Genomic DNA, 20,372 nt, shown 5'->3' with positions numbered 1-20,372 from the left:
GTAGCGAACGATTCGCATACTTGTCTAACATAAGGTGGAATACATTTATATTGCAATGAATATTACAAATTCGAATAAGAATAAATATTAATCAATGACGGTACAAATTGACGACATTAAATTATTAATTAGGAACACGTACATTTTTATATCATGCCGATAAATTTGTTCGCAGTTCGATTCACAACACACATACGTTATTTTTATTTTTTTTTGTAGATTAATATATCCTTTTTTAAAAATATTTATATATATATATATTGTTATACATTTTTCAAGCAATATTTTCAAGAATATATTTCTTCTTTGACTTTTCAAAATATTTCTTATAGATCGAAGAATATTGTTAGTGTTTAATTGATAATATTAATTTTTATAATATTTTCTTTTTCTTTTCTTTTCATTACAATAAATCCAACGAATCATACTCTCATACAAAATAAATTTGTTCCCGAGAACGTAACATAAATATATTACATTTAAGAACGTACTCCGCGAGATCAGACGGAAATTAAACGTATTCTTTAAAATATAATCCTTAACGTATAAAAATTCATACTGTCAGTGACACGTTTGATGTTGAAGATTGTGTAGTTCATATGCAAGCTGACAACATTCCGAATCACTCCATCTATGCCGTTCACGAATTTTGTCTGCATTCGTGGAATATTCGGACACCTAAAAAAATATCTTAATATTACTACAATCACAGAAAAAAAAATATATTCAATATTTTGAACTTTAAATATAAATCCCATAATAATTATCGTTCAATATACTCACGTTCGAGGAAAATGAAAGTAAAGATTGATCCGTGTATTTACTACAAAGGGGCGAAGTATGATTCATAATGTTCTTATGATTATCCATCGATACCACGTTGGATCCATTTCCAACGATGTCCATGTATCCTCTGCTGCTAGCTAAACTACCTCCTCGCGTTGCGATATCTAGGTAAAAATCATGCAATAATATATTTATTATTTAGGTATATCAACAAATAAAATCGATTGGACCGAGCATATTACTGCAGAGATGAACTTATACACGCGTAAAAAATGAATTTATTGGATTCCTTAGAAAATTCGTGCCAATTTAATATTATTTTTTTTTCTTTCAAAATCTGATAAACAGTATACAATTATTTTCATAATATTTGATAAGGAAACACTTTGTCCTATAAAGTAATATATACTTTCATGTTTTAGATTGATAGATGATAGATCATGATAGATCATTATGATTCTCATTCCTTCATTTATAAATCGGAACGAAGTTTCTTTGGACAATTTAATAATACTAGTACAAATATGAATAAAAAAAGTGAAATCGAATTTCTAGGAAGGTTGGACTGGCTGCGTGGGATTTTTCTTCGCACGTCAGCTCGGTAGGATTAAAAAGACACCTTGTGTACTCGCCATCGAGTGCGTTGAACGATGACCCTCGCGATCATGATAGAAACAAGGCCATTGTTTTGCTAACCATTTTGGTCTTTTACCACGTCTCCGTCCAAATTTCGAAGTGTTGCAACTGCATACACTATTAGAACGTGTTCTTGTATCGTAACGAAAACGAGGACACCTGTAATTTCTTAACGTTCTCGAAACTTCTGCCCTAACTTCTCTGTTCATAAAACAGTAAAGGACTGCTACGAAAAAACCCTACAAAGAATAGAAATATCATTTTATTGCATAACACAATTTGTATAAAATGAACCAGTAACTGTTATCACCTCAAATATTGCGTCTCGATCATTTTTTCTCAAGGTCTTTTTTCTTTTTTTTTTCTTTTTTTTTCATAAGAATCCAACGATGCACACGCACGTGCATTGATATATTGCGCTTGTGAAAAAAGAGAGAAAAAAAATATTATCGCGAATACGTAGAGTCTTCCACCTTGAACTATTGATCTTTTTCCACTGACATTTCTTTTTTTTTTTTTGTCCAACTTCAATAAAAAATAAAAAGTATGGTAATCATTGTTCAATTGTGTTTTATTCAGATATTTCAATTGTACAAAAAAAAAAGAAAAAAGACAAAAAACGGCCCCTCAAATAATGAAAGAACGTGAAGTGATAATAGTTATAGATAAAATTTTTCAAATATACGAGAAGTAGTTTACCTGAAAAGAAGCGAATGATTGATCGCAAAAGAGCCAGATAATTTCAACCGTTTCATCGATTCCCATACTGTATGACATACCTAAGAAAACTGTATAATGTACTCCAAAAAGTGGCACTAGGACCAGAGTACTTCTTGCCCACCGTCTGCGTATATTTCAATAAGATTATTATCAATTTTGTTAATAATTTAATTTTTTTATTTTTTTTTTCGTTAACCTACTTATATCTTTGAGTTTCCTCTGATACGGTGCACTTTAATTTGGACAGTAATACTCGTACGATGTTGACAAAAAGTACGAAATTAATCTGAAAAAGAAAAAAGAAAAGAAAAAAAAGAAAACAAAAAATAACACAAGAAAGGCAATCACTTAAATTTATATCGTACACTTGAATAATTTAATAATTTTTATATTTTGTTTATCTTACTAATATGGAAAGCATCGTTGGTATTCTAATCCATAAAAATAAATATGGATTTTGATTGGTTGTCCAACACAAAATATCTTCCAGTATAATTCTTGATACAACCCAACCCGTTACAAATATCGTCGGTAATCCTGAATAAATAATACAATATAATTCCAAATTAAATAATATTTTTTTATTTTTTTTATTTTGAAGGATATCAAATGATCAAAATTAAATTAACAGGTTAATCGAACTAACCCCATCCTAAGCAAACGTAAGCAATTATGTTTGAATTAGCATCGGCGAACAGTGCCAGGAATACTAAATTATGAAGATAAAGGCCTTCCATGAGAATCCAAAAGTAATTGGCCAATATGAAATATTGCCAAAAACTGGTGAACAATTTGCAATGCCAGTTGCCTTCAGTTTCGTCGAAGATCCAATCTTTTTCATCGTTTTTAATAATGATGTCCGAGGAAAGACCGATTCCGCTTAAGAATAGGGTATCTTTTAGAAGGGCCATAAATGCTCGCATCATGAACGAGAAAAATGTGTGCATGTGTAACATATTTCTTGGACATCTCAATTTTCTACGTAAAAACATATAATATTTTTTTTTTTCCGTGTAAAAAAAAACAAACGTAGATAACAACAACAACAACAACAAAAAACAATACGAGAAAAGAAGTATACATTTATTTTGATAATAATATCCGATTATTATATAATATATTACAGATTTATTTAAAGAAAAAAAGAAAAAGAAAAAAATCATACTTACTTAATAATCGCAAGAATGAAAAAGGCTATAACCAGCGTGAAGAAGGATACCGTATATCCCACTTTAGAAATAGTTTTCATTATAGGAAGGTACTTCTGTAAGGACAGTACAGACAGAGACACGTTTTACATATCTAATTTTACTAAAACTAAAATAATAAGAGACGTATATGTGTACATAGAAGATTCATTTCATTTGTATTTGTGGTTATCAATCCACCTTGTATGTTAATATTAATAACCATAAGGGCTTTTATCTTGGTTTCGTATACTTTCACTTGAATTCGTACAAAGGTTCGTTTACCGTGATAAGAGTGATATTGTTCGGGTGCATATCCGTTATGTTCATTACAACTGTGACTAGTTGTGTTGGATAGCACTGCGTGTAATTGCTCCAAGTGCTGTTGATGTCGAATCTCCAGAACCATTCGCCATTGGGCATGCATTGCCTTGTTGCATTCGACTAATGCATACACAAGTTTATTATACAATTTTTTTTTTATTTAATTTGGAACAATTGATTTTTATAAGAAGCTTGCTAACTATTTTCTTTCAATTAAACTTTACTTAAAACGTGTAAACAACCAGAATTAATAGATCAATTTTATATATTTTATATTTGTAATTATTTTAAAAAAAGAGAAAAAGAAAATGAATATAATTTGTGTTAACACCTGAGAATCGAATCCTGCGATGTAATCAGGACAATAGAGAGATGCTAATTGTCCTGGTGGGGTAGAAGGCCAACAAAGTATCGTATCCCAGATCATTGGACACCAGCCTATTAAAAGAGAAAATTTATATGAAATAATTGTAAATAATATCGATTTTATTTAAGAGAGAAAGAGAGAACACTTAATATACAGGCTGTCGAAACAAAATGATACAACCCTTGTGATTATTTGAAGTGTATTATTAATATTTTTTCGATGTTTCTCGAAGTGTTTTAAGTGTTTCAAGTTGATATGTTTAGCACACTTTGAAAGCTTGAAACACTTAAAACTGTTACAAGGGTGGTAAGATTTTTATTGCGACACCCTGTATTTATATACTCATAAAACTTGATTTTATCCGCACGTTTTCGAATGAATAACGGTATTTAATTATTTTCTGCGAAGTTATTAACCGTGAAACGAGTAATTTATTCGTTCTATAGTAACAGTATAGGTGCGTAAGGTCGGCACAGAAAATGTTTCATTTTGTTTTATTCGAAAAAAAAAAAAAAGGAGACAAAGGCTTTCATCTTGTTTTAACGAAGATTTAATTGTAATGAAAAAAAGTTTAATTAAAAACAATTTATAAATGCAACGATAAATTTCATATTGACCCGATTAGTTTCATTTTTAATCTGTTAATTTATTAAAGTTAATCGAATCGATGAGCGTATAATTCACAGACGATTAATTACAAATCAATGTTTGCGTTTTCCTTATAATATTATCATTCGAATAATAATTTTCTCAAAGTTTAATACAAAGCTTGATTTTATCCGAAGAAATTCTAAACTCGTAGAAAGTTGAATTCTTGAAATAAATTTTCGATATCTGTTGGGAATAAATCAAACGGGTTTGACAGAAAAATTATTAACTTCACGAAATAGTTCTCGAACTATTACGAAGTATTACGAAAGAGAATAATTGAAAGGATGGGACAAAAGAATTGATAAGAAAGAATAGAGAGAACTTTTTCAAATGAATTTTCAAAAGTTAATCGTTTAGAAAATGAAATGATTTATATATATACCGTTTTTCGTGATATTTCCATGATGACAAAGTCTTCTTTGTGCTTCCCGTGTTTCCTCTTGATGAGAAAGGCTCATTCCCTTCTATACAAACACAAATTAAACAATAATATATTATTAATATGTTAATTTATTTTAATATTAATTAGAAACTATATACATCATTTTCTTATAAGTATTGTCTCGAAATTTTAAGGATTACAATTTCAATATATACATATAAATAATATAATAATAATTATTATAAAAATATTTCAAATTATATAATATATTGTTGATATTAAATTTGATCGTATAATTTTGTCATCCTTTCAGAAAGTTAATAATTATTATACATTACATTAAACAATATTATTTAATTGTATAAAAGAAAAAAGGAAAAGAAACATTGCGAAAAGTTGAAAATATAAATAAAAATAAACCTCTGTGCACATGTAAACTAAAAGTTGCAAATGCACATCGCGTTCAAATGAAACGAGCTACGGAAGAACGTGTGCCTGCCTACGTGTCCGGTTTATATAATGTCAAAAGAATTTTTAAAATGAACACACGACCCTTTCCTAATGTTAAGTTTCTCTTTTCTTTCTTTCCTTCATTCTTGCTTTTTTTTATTCCTCCTTCTAAGCTACCACCACCACCACCACCCTCTCTCACGCCCCTTTCTTTTAAATTCATTCTTTCTTTATGAGAAAATGAATCTCAAGGGAAGCATCCCTTAATTTTCCTTATTCAGTTTCTGTTAGGTTACTGTTAAACGAAGTTACCACGATGATGATTATTCTAGGTCGCACACTTAAAATAAACTTGTCAGATAACTTGTGCGTCATTTTCTTTCTCGACCTGTTGCATTATTATTACGTAATAAACGTTCCCGATTATTAAATATATTCAAAGAATCAAATTATTTATCATTGTAATAAATTATACACGAAAGTTTTACATATAATTACGCACTTAAACGTAAATGCATGGTGTTAATGCTCATTTATATATACAAAAGAAAGAAACTATAGTTATCAAACGATTTCATACACAGGTTCAAGCATTTACCATACAAACATAAACGCGTACAGGCATATATAAGCGATCGCGTTAATATTTATGCATAGTTATGTTTGCAAAGCCATAAAACTAATTTCGTTTTCCGCGTGACGGGTATTAGGAGGTGGAGAAAATTCTGAAAATGCATTTATAAATCAAATCCTCGGGCTCGTACTTCCGGTATTTTGATCCCCTTGCGAAATAAATGGTGATTTTACGAGGCCAGCCAACGTGATCGTATATCCTATTAATCGATTTGCAAACTTGCAACGTAAAAGAAGAAGAAGAAGAAGAGGAGGAGGATGACGACGAGGGGGGGGGGAGTATTCAATATCACACTTTTTTCTTATTAATCAAACAGACAAATAAAATCAAAAAGTAACGAGAAAAGGAGACGAAGAACGAGAAATGAATTATTTTACGAAAACGTCCGAGTTTTGTTAATAAGATAAAAAAATTAATTTAATAAATGTACATACGAGAGAGTTTGTGGATTCATTTAATTATAAAATAAAAATATATACTTTTTCTTATGAGATTTTTATAACATTGCCGTACCGCCCACGGGGGATTTGAAAAAGTTTAAACACGATCCTGTTTCCCCCATACGTTTTAAAAACGAACTGTTAACATAAGAGGAAGTGCAGCCGGTTGGTTTATTTATCTTTTTTCTTTCTCCTCTCTCTCTCTCTCTCTCTCTCTTTTTCTTTTCTTTTTTTCTTTTTTTCCCTTGCCCCTTTCAATTTGTTTTCCCCCGTAAGATATTTTACCGGGAACGTTCTTGTTATCGTTTTGATAACTTTGATGTCTCACTCGATACACTTTATCTCATTTCTGAAGCAAATAGAATATCGTAGCACGGTATAAGCAAAAGGGCCGTGTGTGGTGAGGACAAAAAAAAAATCTTCCTTTTACGCGTTTATGCGAACCTTGCCTCGAGCAAGAACGCTAAAAAAAACACACACATATATATTACTATTTTCTTCTATTTATTCTATTTCTTTTTTCAACGAATCAATGCTCATTTTCTCTCTCTCTCTCTCTCTTTCCTATTTTGTTGTTATTGTTGTTGTCTTCGAGTATCTATTGTTATTATCTACGTTGTCGTTTCACATTCGAGTAATTGATAACGATATAAGAATTCATTCGATATATTATATTTGCGAGAATTGTTATTAAATACGCGTGTAACGCGATAAGAAATTTATTTTTAATTTATTTCAAATTTGTTTCATAAAAAATAACTATCGCAAAATAACAAAATCATTTTATTTTATTATTTAATTTATTTTGTGTTTATAATTCAAAGCATTTTTCGTATAAGCTCATGGTAATCTTTTCCTTTTTTTTATATATATATATAAAATTAATTAACGTTTAATTATTTTTTTATATATATATATATAGTTATAATAATACTACTTACTTAATATTATAAAGGAATGTAATTTAATTAACAATTACTTACTCCTACTTCCATATCGTTTAGAAACGTCAATCCTTCTTCTCTCTCTCTCTCTCTCTCTCACTCTCTCTTTCTATCCCTCTTCTGGTATAATGGATAATTCTCTTCCTGTTGATTCTGGAATAGAATTTCATCGATTAAACATTAAACCAAACCATTCGAGTAATTTCACGTTAATAATATAATATATATATAACCCCGTTATGATTAATTATTTTTAACCAATTGCAAAAGGATCTTTTGATAATTAATTTAATCATAGTTCCACGATCTGTTCCAATTAAATGATATTACCTGATATCCGACACGAATGCAAATATCTATTAGCGTGAGAAATTTTCCATTGAAATTATTATCAATTATATACATTCGTATAGATATTTTTTTTTCTTTTTTTATATAGATTAAACGTATTCTACGAGTTAGAAATCAAATTGTCTCATGCTTATATCATTCTTATTAATTAAGAACAATCCTTTTGCAACATAAATGTATATGTAAGAACTTTGTTACAAAATAAAGAAATTTGTTGAGAAACACGTTCGTATATATAATATGATTTTATTTAAACAAAAAGATCATAAGGGAAGGATTGGTTTAATTGAAACGTTACAAGTTAATATTTTAAACAATTAACTTTTATATGATATTTTACATTAAATATATTATTTAATCTTAGATATTAATAAACCACGTTTACTTTTTTTTTAATTCATAATTCTTTCGTAAACTTGATAAATATTACGTGTATCGTGGTAGTTTGATATTTATTTTAACGAAAAGCATTTAAAGCTTGGAAATAATTTTGTTCGTAATACTCGTGATCCAGTTCTGTCACGCGAAGATTACGTTCAATTTGCCACACCTCTTCTTTTTTTTTTTTTTATCGAAAAAGAAAAAAAGGAACGATACCTACTTCGTGACACGTGACAATAATACCCCACAATGAAAAATCTCAATTTGGCAAATCAACATTGTCAACCGTCACACCTATGTTTGTTTTCTCATTAATCTTACATTAGTATCTCCACCCTTGTTATCGGTTAGAAAATTTATATGGCTTCGATTAATCGATATTAAGATCATTAGCTAGATATCTTTTTTCGATTGCAAAGACTATGAAGAATTATATTTTCTCAGGTAGGAGGAGGGTTTCTTCCCATTTATCATTATCAAGTTTATTAAACACACTATTAGAGACTTTATTCTAATATGGGTGATTTTTTACATTTGGAAAGCATAACAATTATACAAATAATTGTATTCAAGTTATTTGTTAAGAACAAAAAAAGAAGTAACAATTAAAATTTTTCTTTTTTTTACGAGGAAATTTATATTCGAATTGAACTTATTTTATTTCATGCGAATATATTTAAAATGTATTATAAGAAAAAAAAAATAGTTTGTTCAATCTCGAGAATAAGATTTTATAATAATAATTTAACATTGTTTAATCGTTGGATATTAAACGTAAGAAAAATGAATCAAAGGACATTTAACTCGAAAGGAAGAATAAATAACAACAAAATTTCAATTTAGATATTTGTGTAGTAAACACAAAAATGAAGTTTCTCTTTTTACTTAGAATTTTATTTGCTTTCCAGTGTAACTTCATTTGACCTACGACATGCGATTCATGATTTAAATAGACCAAAGAACCACCCCCACCGTCTCAAGAGTAGTTCTCGAGAACCTCGAGAGTGTTCGCGTTTTAAACGTTCAAATTACTATCGTTGGTATAAAAATATCTTAGGACACTAATAATAAAACGAGTACTATGTTTTTACGTTTTTCATTATAAGCGTGTCAAAATATTTCATCGAAAATAAATAATATATATTATCAAAAACGATCTATTAATATAATAATTTATGAGACGATGATAATAATAATAATAATAATAAAAATGTTAAATCCTAATTATATAGAAATTTATAAAGAATTATTTTATTTTATTTTTTCTTTTAAAATGATTTCCTTTTATATTCATTTCTTTTTATCGTTTCATTGAAAATATCGGTTTTATTACAATGACATTTAAAATACATCGATTTTCCAATAATATAATAATAAAATAATAGAACAAAAAAATACACACTTTATATATATTATTTTAAAAAAATGATAGATATAATTGATAGTATTTTATTTTTATTTCAAAATTGTGTCATATATTTTTGTATGTTTTATTTTGAAAATTTCAATTGAACACAATAGCATTTATATAAATATAATAATATTTCCGATTGATAATAATAATAATAATAATAAATAGTCCCTTACGATGAAAGAAATTTCATATCTTTGAAAGAACTAATTCCTTTGTATATAACATCGTATGGTCATCTAAATCAATGTTGACAAAAATTCTTCGAAGATTTTCTTATATACGTGTTAATCGTAGCGTAAAGAAGATCAAGGAAAGGAGCTTGTTAGAATTTCAAACTTGAAACTTTATAAACTCTCTACACAACTTTAACAAATGTCAACGTATCTCTCAAAGGGGTTTGTTTGAATCTTTACGTTTGAATCTGAAACAACTTCGACCATTTACATATTCATGACATTTTCAAAACTTTGTATATTCGTATTTTTTTTTATGTAAAGTATACACATATAATATGTACAATATTATAAATATTTTTTTAATGTCAATATATTTTAATGATCATATTTTTCTTACACTTATTGTTATACCAGAAAATTTTCTTTATGTAATAATATCGAAGGATACAAGCAAACGATAGATATTTATTTTTTATATTAATACAAAATTAAAATAGTTATGTAAAATAATTAATAATATATTATACATCATTTTTTTTTAACGCAGTTACAGAATTGATTAATATTAAAAACATAGCCGGTTAAAAGTTTCTAAGATGAATTTTAAAATTAATTAGACACTTTTCCCCTAGGAAGTAATCTTGGTTTTTTTTTTTTCAACTAATCTTATAAAACTACAGACATTGTTTATAAAATTATTAACTTCTAACTAGTATTATACGTTTAACGATATTCTATCAATCCTACGTTTCTTATTTTCCTCTTATAAATATGTACATACATAAAAAGGAAAATAAAAGAAAATTCCAACGAAAAGTACTACGTTCAGATTAAAAAAAAAGGGATTACCATAAACGTTAGTATGGAAATTGCCATCGATAGATAGCAATAATGATAATAACGAAACGGTAAAAGAACCTAATGGAATCTAAATCGAATTTCAATTGAAAGTGTCACGGTTGAAATGCAATAAATTGAACTTGGACTTGGAAATAAAGTAATGTATGTATGTGCATGTGCATCTTTACATAGGTGTATATATATATCGTATGTATCTATGTAATACGTGACCTCTTTCAAATGAAATAGTATAACGAAAGCCCAGAAGTGTGCATCGGTGGCTTCACGAATCCACTTTTCGTAAATCCGTTGGTAGATAAGGGTAAGATTTATTTTAGTAAGGGATTATGATGATGATATCTGTTCTTTCATCAAATTATTTCGATATACGCAAAAGGAAAGAGAAAAGAAAACGAAAAAGAAAGAAAATAATCAATCTTTGTAATATTTATTTATTTTTTTTTTAAATCTATTCGTTTATTGCGAAACATTTTTGTTTCAAATTCTATCACGAATATCACGAGAATTACGATTACGCGTAATCCTATTAGAGAGAAGGCACACACAAAAAAAAATATACATAAAAATGAATGAAAGATACACCTATTATAAATAAAAAAAAAAGAATAGAGAGAGATTAATGTTTACCGGGTCCAAATGGTAATTCATATATTTTATTTTTCCCATTTAAATTTTCGTAAAAAGTAATTTGTACCTTTCATTTATAACGTTTCCGCAAACTGACTGATAATAAATGTGACATTCCATTAAAAGATACTTTTTTAAAGATTTAAAGAAAATATTTTTATATATATATTCGCAAAAAAATACATCAAAAGAGGGAAAGAAAAACGCAAATAAATATTTTTCCCATAGGTGTTTGCGTCATCATTTTAATACGGTTTTGATATTGAACGATGATTTCCAAATATCATGGCTTTAAAATTCCATGTTGTTTTTTTCCCACTTCCCCCTTCTCACCCCGTTATAAGATGGATCGCAAATAAACTGTCATGTTAAAAATTGTGTATGTATTTATAAATTTGTATAAATACATTTACGTATATACGAATTTATATACCAATGTTCCCTTATCTTTATTATAGTACGTTTATTTCTTCCTTTCCGTCAGATATTTATCTTTCGGTCGTTTAAGGGTAATAAGGGCGACCTCGTACTACGATGTTGTCAATCAATAAAGTACGATCTTCCTCGTAACACACGTTATTGAAAGTAAAAAAAAAGAAAAAAAAATGTGTAACTTGATTTCGAAGCCAAGGAACATTTATTTTTCTTCTCGAATAAACGTTTGCGAATGATCATTCCCGCGTAATTATTATTATTATTTATTATTAAACAATTCTATATCAATATATACATATATTGTAATAATTACATCTTTATAGTGCAGTTTTATTTAAAAAAATTGCATACAAATTAAAAGAATGTTAAAATGAGAAAGTTATAATCTTAAATTTGATATATTAGGTGCATTATTATCTTATATATTAATATATATGGAAGACAATGTTTTATTTCGAAAAAATATTGTTTTTTTTTAATAGTCAATCAAAAACAGATAAACTTTTGTTTAAAATATTTGTTTGTCAGGTTATCGCAAGTATTTGAAAAATCGTGACTAGAGTTATATGGGACACCCTGTATATATATACATATATTTAGTATATTAATTAAATGAAATTGATTAATCTACTTATGTGTAAAAACTTTTACATTTATGGTTTCCTATAATCGAAATTTCAACGTATTCGTGGGTATCATCCTACATTACACGTGTTTCATGCTACTAGGATGTTATTTAATGTGTTCCCGTAAACTATGCTTAGCAGGATGTCATCGTTAAAAGAGAGAAGAGGCGTGTAAGGGGGAAAAGAAAGGGACAGAGATAGAAGGGGGTTTGAAAGGAAACAAACACGACGTTAATTAAAAGAAATGACGTCTTTTAATTTTATCATTAAGATTGACCCAAAAAATGTCGATTAAAGAATACCTTAGAATTCGTTTAATTAGAATTAAATGTTTCCGATTAAATGAATTACATTTATATCGAAGTATTTGAAATAAATATATTTGTTTAAAAATAATCTAAAACAGATATATATCAGATACATATATTAAATTATAATTAAAATTGATTACATTCGATTAAAAATGTAATATATATATATAATAATAATAATAATATAAATTTAAAAAAACACGTAATTGATGATATAGTTTTCAATTCGAGAACGTTTGAAAGAGTTAAAAGAAGAAGAAAAATCGTCCTTGAACGTGACGTAGTCACATCGGTGATCAGTGCTAATTGATTTGCTTCGTGAAGTGTCATTTCTTAATTAATAGCCACGAGAAAGAAGGATAACAAAGGCGTGGTCGATATTTTAACACGATATAGTTATTACCCTAACCAATGTCTTTCTCGGGATATAGTATTTCATAAAATTTCATATTAGTATTATGAGAATCTGTGTGTGTAATTCGATGTAATAAAATGTCGAAGAAAGTAAAATTGTCAATCGATTATCTTTTTATCTTTATCTTGTTTTTTTTTGGATTAATCATACTTATTATTATATAATAATTATAATAATGATAATAATAATAAGATGAGACAAAAATGTAAGCATTTTGCGAACAATTTTTGGGTTTGGTCACATTCCAATCAACCTGGATAAATCTAAGCATCAAAAATATTGAATTTCACGTAAATACTTTGACCAGAAAAAATGTATAAAAAAATAATCTAAAGGAATAACATAAATAAATAAATAAAAAAGAAATAAAATAAATGGAAAAAAACAGAAAATACGACGCTTTGGAACGTATTTTTCTTTCCAAAAGATTAACCTCCTTCTCCTCCTACCACCCTCCCCCCCCATTTTGCATTTAAAATTCTTGTATTTTATTATTCCGATTCCAATTCTATTTTTATATTTCGTTCCACGCAAAATCACTATACATCTATATATTTTTGTTTTTGTTTTTTTGCTTTGAAGAAACCCATTGAAATAATCAAGAACGCAATCTATATCTACACTCACGTCTATCCTAAGAGTAATATACAGGAAAAACATTCTAACGATCTAACAGCGAGCAATTAATTTCACTTTACTAGTAACATTCGTCTAGCTATAGTAAACTGAACTAATGAAGGTATATTCCTATGGGAAAAATATCTCCGAGCTATACTATTCTCAACAAGCTAAGAGTATTACATATTTGTATTAAATTTTTATCAAAATAATATAAGGACTGATTAAAAATAAAAATAAAAATAAAATATGATATATAAAAATGATGTAACAATACTTTTATCGATTTTAAAATCATAAAGAATGAATACTTTCATTTGCATGATATAAATTTGGAAGTATTTTAAATAAATAAATAAGATATTATAAATTTGATAAAAATTTTTTATTTACAATACCGAATCCAATGAATATCTAATCAAACATTCAAATATATATATTTTTTGTTGTAAATCAAACACTTTATTACGTTTTATTGTTTCACATTTACTTTATCGATTTTCTTTTAAGAAAAAATCACTTGTAGTTAGGTTTAATCGTGTAGAATGTTATTATATCGTAGAAAATAAAATAGTAAAAGCAACGGAAATAATAAAATAGATAAATAGATTGAATTTTCTTGGGTAAGTGTTCGCAATAATAAATATATACATCTTGAAACTTTCATACTATTTTTTTGAAGCTTGCAATATCTATGTCAGTAGACGAGAAAGAATATCCTATCCATATCGAAAGAAAAAGAAGAAGTAGAAGAAGAAGTAGAAGAAGAAAAACTTATTGAAAACGTATTACGTTATCCTTATTGATTATTTCACTAGTGAAGATCGATGGAAAAAAGAGTGAAAGAAGTTAACTTATGTTAGATTAGATCTATCTTGATCTTTATTAAAATCGATTAATGAGAATCCTATGAAAAAAGATCGTTTTAGTTAAGAAAAATAGATAGTTGTCGAAAAGATTAAGTTTTTTTTTTTTTAAACTAATCATCACTTTCAAGGATTACGTCCTACGGGTTGTATTTTTTATAAATTTATTTATAAAATATTTTAAATAATAATAAAATAATTAAATTATTTAATAAAATAATTTAATAATAATAATTTAATTTAAAATGAAGATTTTTTTAGAATAAAAAAAGAAAGAAATTACATTTTAGTTTAAAGAAAATATTTATTCTTATTTATTTATTTTTTTTTTATAAATATAAATAACTTCTCTTGACTTTTCTCTTAATTTTATTTTGTATTAGATTTTTTTTGTCTTTTTCCTTATTTTTTTTTTTATTTTTTCCTTCGATCAACTGACATTCGAAAAATTTCGATTGAATATACGATATTAGCTTTGTTATAAAAATTTATATGTAAATGCAAAGATTTTACTGATCAGTTATTCACCATTGTCTGACAAATAATTAGGATTCATCGTTTGAATGTTTAACATCAAGTTTGGTATTAATTATTTTAACGTGACAATGAAAAGAAACGTAATCAAAGTACGTCTCGATGTTGCATGATTCAATGTTTGTCATTTGCGTTGGGGCGATTTTAATCTTTGTAAAAGCTTCTTAAAATGCATTTCAGATGGGAGATTTATATCGTAAAAAATAAAAAAAAAAGAGAAAAAGAAATTATATTTATCTTTCATCTTTTTGCATTTGTCATCTTCCAATACTCTTGGCAAGATAATTTAGGGGAAAAAAAAGAAAAATAAATAAACAAAAATAACAAAAATAAACTATTCTCAATCAGTAGAAAATATAATTATAATTATTTCATGAAATTTATAATCGATGAATAAATAATTGATTTATATTAAACATAAACGTTAACATAGTGCGTGCCAAAAGTTTGAAGATAATTTAAAAAATTTCAATTACTCCTTATTCGTAACTTCGTAGGATTTGTCAACGAGACTTTTACCCCAATTTGATAAATTAATCTTGTAATTTTATAATACGATAAAAATATTAGCGTAGAAATGTTTCGAGGGGGAAAAGAAGAGTTTATTTAATGTTGTAAACTTACTTAAGAATTTTTTGTTTTTTTTTTTTTTAGAATTCGTCTTATCTAATGATAATAATTATATAATTACAATACTTTTGTTTTTATCTCCAAATGTCACGTTATTCGGCAATGATTTTCAAGCGAGTGTAAATAAAAAAAGAAAAAAAAAAAGAAAAAAAAAAGAGTAATCCAGCATTACGAGAGACACGTTTTACGATTTTTCATTTCGTCAGTGAGACGACAAATCCAAAGACAAATATTTTGTCTCTTTTAGTTCGTGGTGCAAACGTTTTAAACGATTCGTTCGGTTTAAACTGTTATTACGATTGAAATGTATGAACAAATCCTACGATTGTTGTTGTCCGTATTATATTATTGGTTAAAATAACCTTTCACGTTACGTTTATATGAAATATGTACGAATATTTTACGTGAAAAATTAACAAAAATAAAAAAAGCAATATAAATGTTTCTTTTTTTATTATTATTATTATTCTCTCATCCAATGAAACGCAATTCGAATTATTTGTTCTTTTTCTCTTTAATATTTGACACGATATTAAATAATATAATGTAATTGTTTAAATCATTCTTTTACAATGTTATAATAAATTTAATAATAAATAATTTATATTATATAAATTATAAAAATATATATATATAATTTTAATTAATTAATTAATTAAATAATAATAATAATAATAATAATAATAATAATAATAAATAATAAATAATTTTAATTAATTAATTAATTAAAATTATATCATTGAACCTTATTTAAATAATAATTCATTAATTTTCCCATTTGTTTCATGATATTAACTATAAATCAGATATTTTCCTCTTTTTTTGTTTCTTTTTATATAATCGTGTTAAATATTACAAATCACATAATTCGCGATATTCGTTGAGGAAATATTATTGTTTATCTTCTTCTTCTTCTTCCTTTCTTTCTTTTTCTAAAAATATATATCAAGTATGTATGAATTTCTTTCGAGAAAGATTGCATGTGTGTATGTTTATGTGTTTGCTCAGGACTAAATAACACAAACTAGAGAATGTTTAATCAAGTTAATGCGTCTGATGACCATGTTCGTGTCATTATCATTACGTCGTGCCCTTCAACAAAAGTGAGAACGAGTTAAAGTAACCGGAACCATATAAGCGGAATAAACAACACGTATGAACATTAATTTAGTATTTAATAGTATCGCGTAACATAAACCGAAAGTTATACGATGTGATAGATGACGTCAAGGCGTAGGCAGATCAACAAGTTGTTTGAACAAAACCTTATTTCATTCTTATATCGTCGTGTATTATCCTTAACAAAAATTAAAAGTAACTTTTATCTCCTATTTAAATTCAAACAAACTTATAAAACTATACTACTAATAATTTTTATTTTTGTACAAAATAATTATTCAAATATATCAAACGAGATACGTGAGTTCATTATTATGTTCTATTCGTTTTATTAATGAAAAATATATTTTTTTATATTAATTGATAATCATTGACTTGGTTTAATTTTAATGACAGAATTTTTAATATAAAAATATTAAATGTTAAAATGTATAAACACGAGATTATATTTAAATTGAACTATTAAAATTTACGACATTATATATATATATGATGGGTCAAGGTAATATGATAATTAACAATATTTGAAAATTTTTCTAAGAACGGTATCGTTAATAGGATTACTTTAACTTTAACATGAAACATGAATATTATCATGAATATACATTTGAATCGTAAACAAATTTTTTTAAGACTACCATTCTAAATTATTGCATATTTTTAATCGGAAAAAATTACATTTTCACCTGAACATCTTTGTAGGAATTAAAAATAAAAATAGTCGAAGTAGAAATAAATGAGAAAAAGAGAAATTACTTAACAATAAATAAATATTAAATAAAAATATAAAAATATAAAAAATACACCAATCGTGGTCGTACCTAATCGACAGTAAGAAACATTCGTTAGCATAAATAATATTTTTCTCGAGTATTGTAAATAAGTATACAGTCATTTATCGATCATTATAACAACATTTGTTTTGACGATTAAAAGATTTCGAGATTACATATCGCATATGTATTTATAAATAATACTACGATCATAAGAATAAGATAATAATTAAAACAAAGAAAACAACGTATATTGAAAATTATCGATGATAGTTAAAACTATATGACATAACATATACATATATATATTGTATATAAAATATAACTATTGCACTTACCGTTTAGTGAGACGTCATTATTGAACGTGAAGCATCATTGACATTGTCATAATCGGCAATACGATCTTTCTCGATAAAGATATGATCTATCAACGTGACAGGAATACTTCTCTCAATAAACTTTTTACATTTTTATACGTAAAAGCCTTTATGTGTTTTATATTAGATATTTTATGTGTTTATATGTGATATATCTCTCTATCAAATATTATTTATCTTATACGTAGTATTTAAATATATATATATATATAAAAACGTATCTATGTATAAGTATTATTTACGTATACATACACACACACACACACACACACACACACATATAAGTCACGGAATTAACAGAATACACGATCGTTTTAATACACGAAAAGTATTTTTCTGAACTAAAAAGTTCGATGAGTCGTTCGTTTATAAATTCCGATAAGTATCGAAGAAGAAAAAGAAGAAGAAGTTTATCCGCCAGATTACCCTGATTTGTTGATTTACAGGAAAACAAATTTAACGTTTCAAATATTTTACTTTTACTTTTCTTTTTTTATTTATATTTCTTTTCTCTCTCTCTCTTTCTCTCTCTCTCTGTCTCTCTTTCTCTCACACATACATACACAAACACACTCTCTTTTTATTTTATTTTCCACGTACGCGATGTAATATTTTTTTTCCCCTTTAACAGATAAGTTCTTTTATTCCTATATTTCTTCTTTTTTCTTTTTTTCTTGTTGTTGTTTTGTTTAGAAATCAAACGGGGTGGTAGTTAAACGTGCGCGTAAAACGTGCTCCTTTGAACATTTCTTTTTCTTCTATTTCTCTTTCGTTACTTCTTCGGAAAATGAAACTTTTTGACTTTTCCTCTCTATTCAATTCATTTATTTTACTTTTATGTTTACTTTTTTTTAACTTTCCCCCCTCCCCATTCAATTCTTCATATTATTTTATTTGTTTACGTTTACCTTTTTAACTTTCCCTATTCGATTCTTTATATGTTTCCATTTTATTCTTTAATATTGAAATTTGAATTTTAAAAATGCGAAATTTCGATGGTACGCAAAATTGTTCGATTGAAGATAATGCGTGTTTGTTTTATAAGATGTCACTGAGAATATGAGAGTTAGTATAAACAGAAGGTAAATACCATATACGCGACCGTCGTCGTGCGAAGTTTAAACGATACTGACTTCCACGGATGGTATATATCGTTTAATCTTACGCATGTCCGTTCGTTTTCCAACCTAGCATCCTTCTTCTCTTCTATATCTATCTATCTTCCTCTTTCTCTTTCTCGTTATTATATTTCTTTAACTTTTTAAACGAATTTTTCGAATTTTTTTCGTTAAAAATTATCTCGATAATATCAATTAATTTCAAGTCAATAAATTCTCTTTTTCCCATATAAATATATATAATATATATGTTTACTTTTTAATAAAATATATATATATAATAAATTATTTAATAATACTTTTAATAATAATTTACTAATTTAATAATAATAATTTAATAATAATTATTTAATATACACGCGTGGGTGGATTGAAAAAAGTCATCTTCAATTTAAACGAAAACGAAAACAAAACCAAATTTTCTTTATAATATACATTTTATATATTTTCTTCGAAATAAAAGTTAGTTTCAATATTTTCAAGGCTGAATCAATATAATATAATACATATTTTTTACTTTTTATTAATATACAAATTTATTCGTTTTATTATATTTTTCATCCTTGACCATACTCCCTTTCCCTTTCATTCTTTTTTTTTTCTTGATATCAATCTATCAATTTTTTTGTTATTCTTATAATTTTTTAATCAAAGCTTTCCTATTAAATTTTACTTTACAAATTTTGTCCACTATATACATATACATTTCTATCGATTGTTGCATATTGTAAAAACGAGAAAAAAAAAGAAGCATTATATTATACCCCATTAAATATGAAATTTCCAATTTACAAAATGAAAGTATTGTAATAGGAATAATCAAACGTTTCTCACTTTAAATACCTGATACTTGGAAAATATTTGAAAAGGTAAATTGAACTAAAGGGGAGGAATGAGATAACGAGAGAAAGAGAGATATGAGATGATCAAATCGTCGATAAAAAAGGATTTGGATAAAATTATTCGCGAAGAGTAAAATGCTTACTAGGAAAAATGGATAAAAAACTGTTCTCGATCGAAAAATTAGTTTTCTATCTAGATAACGATTTTATTCTTTTTTTTTCTGTTATACTTCTTCTTCTTCTTCATCTTCTTTAATTTAATGATAATAATAATAATAATTTTTCATTTCTCGTTACTGAACGTTATTTAATACGACACGATTAAATTACTTTAATAAATGATAAAGAACTTTTGATTTAATTCGTAGATGGAGGAG

The 20,372-nt window shown here is 26.5% G+C and overlaps 1 protein-coding gene across 4 annotated transcripts; it reads right to left on the bottom strand.

The window, feature by feature from the left end:
- Positions 1-392: 392 nt before the first annotated feature.
- Positions 393-19,249, bottom strand: LOC122523002 (parathyroid hormone/parathyroid hormone-related peptide receptor-like). Of its 4 annotated transcripts, none has more exons than XM_043644499.1 (14): positions 18,944-19,248; positions 17,997-18,082; positions 7,561-7,674; positions 5,054-5,135; positions 3,985-4,091; positions 3,615-3,773; positions 3,312-3,406; positions 2,789-3,120; positions 2,549-2,679; positions 2,343-2,428; positions 2,122-2,266; positions 1,406-1,661; positions 784-950; positions 393-678 (listed from the first exon to the last, which is right to left on the bottom strand). In XM_043644499.1, the coding sequence occupies exons 3-14, from the start codon at positions 7,570-7,572 to the stop codon at positions 562-564; spliced, it is 1,689 nt and encodes a 562-aa protein (XP_043500434.1). In that variant the 5' UTR covers positions 7,573-7,674; positions 17,997-18,082; positions 18,944-19,248; the 3' UTR covers positions 393-561. The 4 variants fall into 4 exon arrangements, with proteins under 4 accessions (XP_043500434.1, XP_043500435.1, XP_043500436.1 ...); XM_043644500.1 differs by having other exon boundaries at positions 19,126-19,248; XM_043644501.1 differs by lacking the exon at positions 17,997-18,082.
- Between the last annotated feature and the right edge of the window lie 1,123 nt (positions 19,250-20,372).

Source organism: Polistes fuscatus, unplaced genomic scaffold (genome assembly GCF_010416935.1).
Source record: "Polistes fuscatus isolate 324 unplaced genomic scaffold, CU_Pfus_HIC Scaffold6, whole genome shotgun sequence".
In the NCBI taxonomy this organism is placed as follows: Eukaryota; Metazoa; Arthropoda; class Insecta; order Hymenoptera; family Vespidae; genus Polistes; species Polistes fuscatus.
The sequence above is the reverse complement of the archived record's forward strand: the minus strand, read 5'-3'. Positions and strand labels throughout refer to the sequence as shown.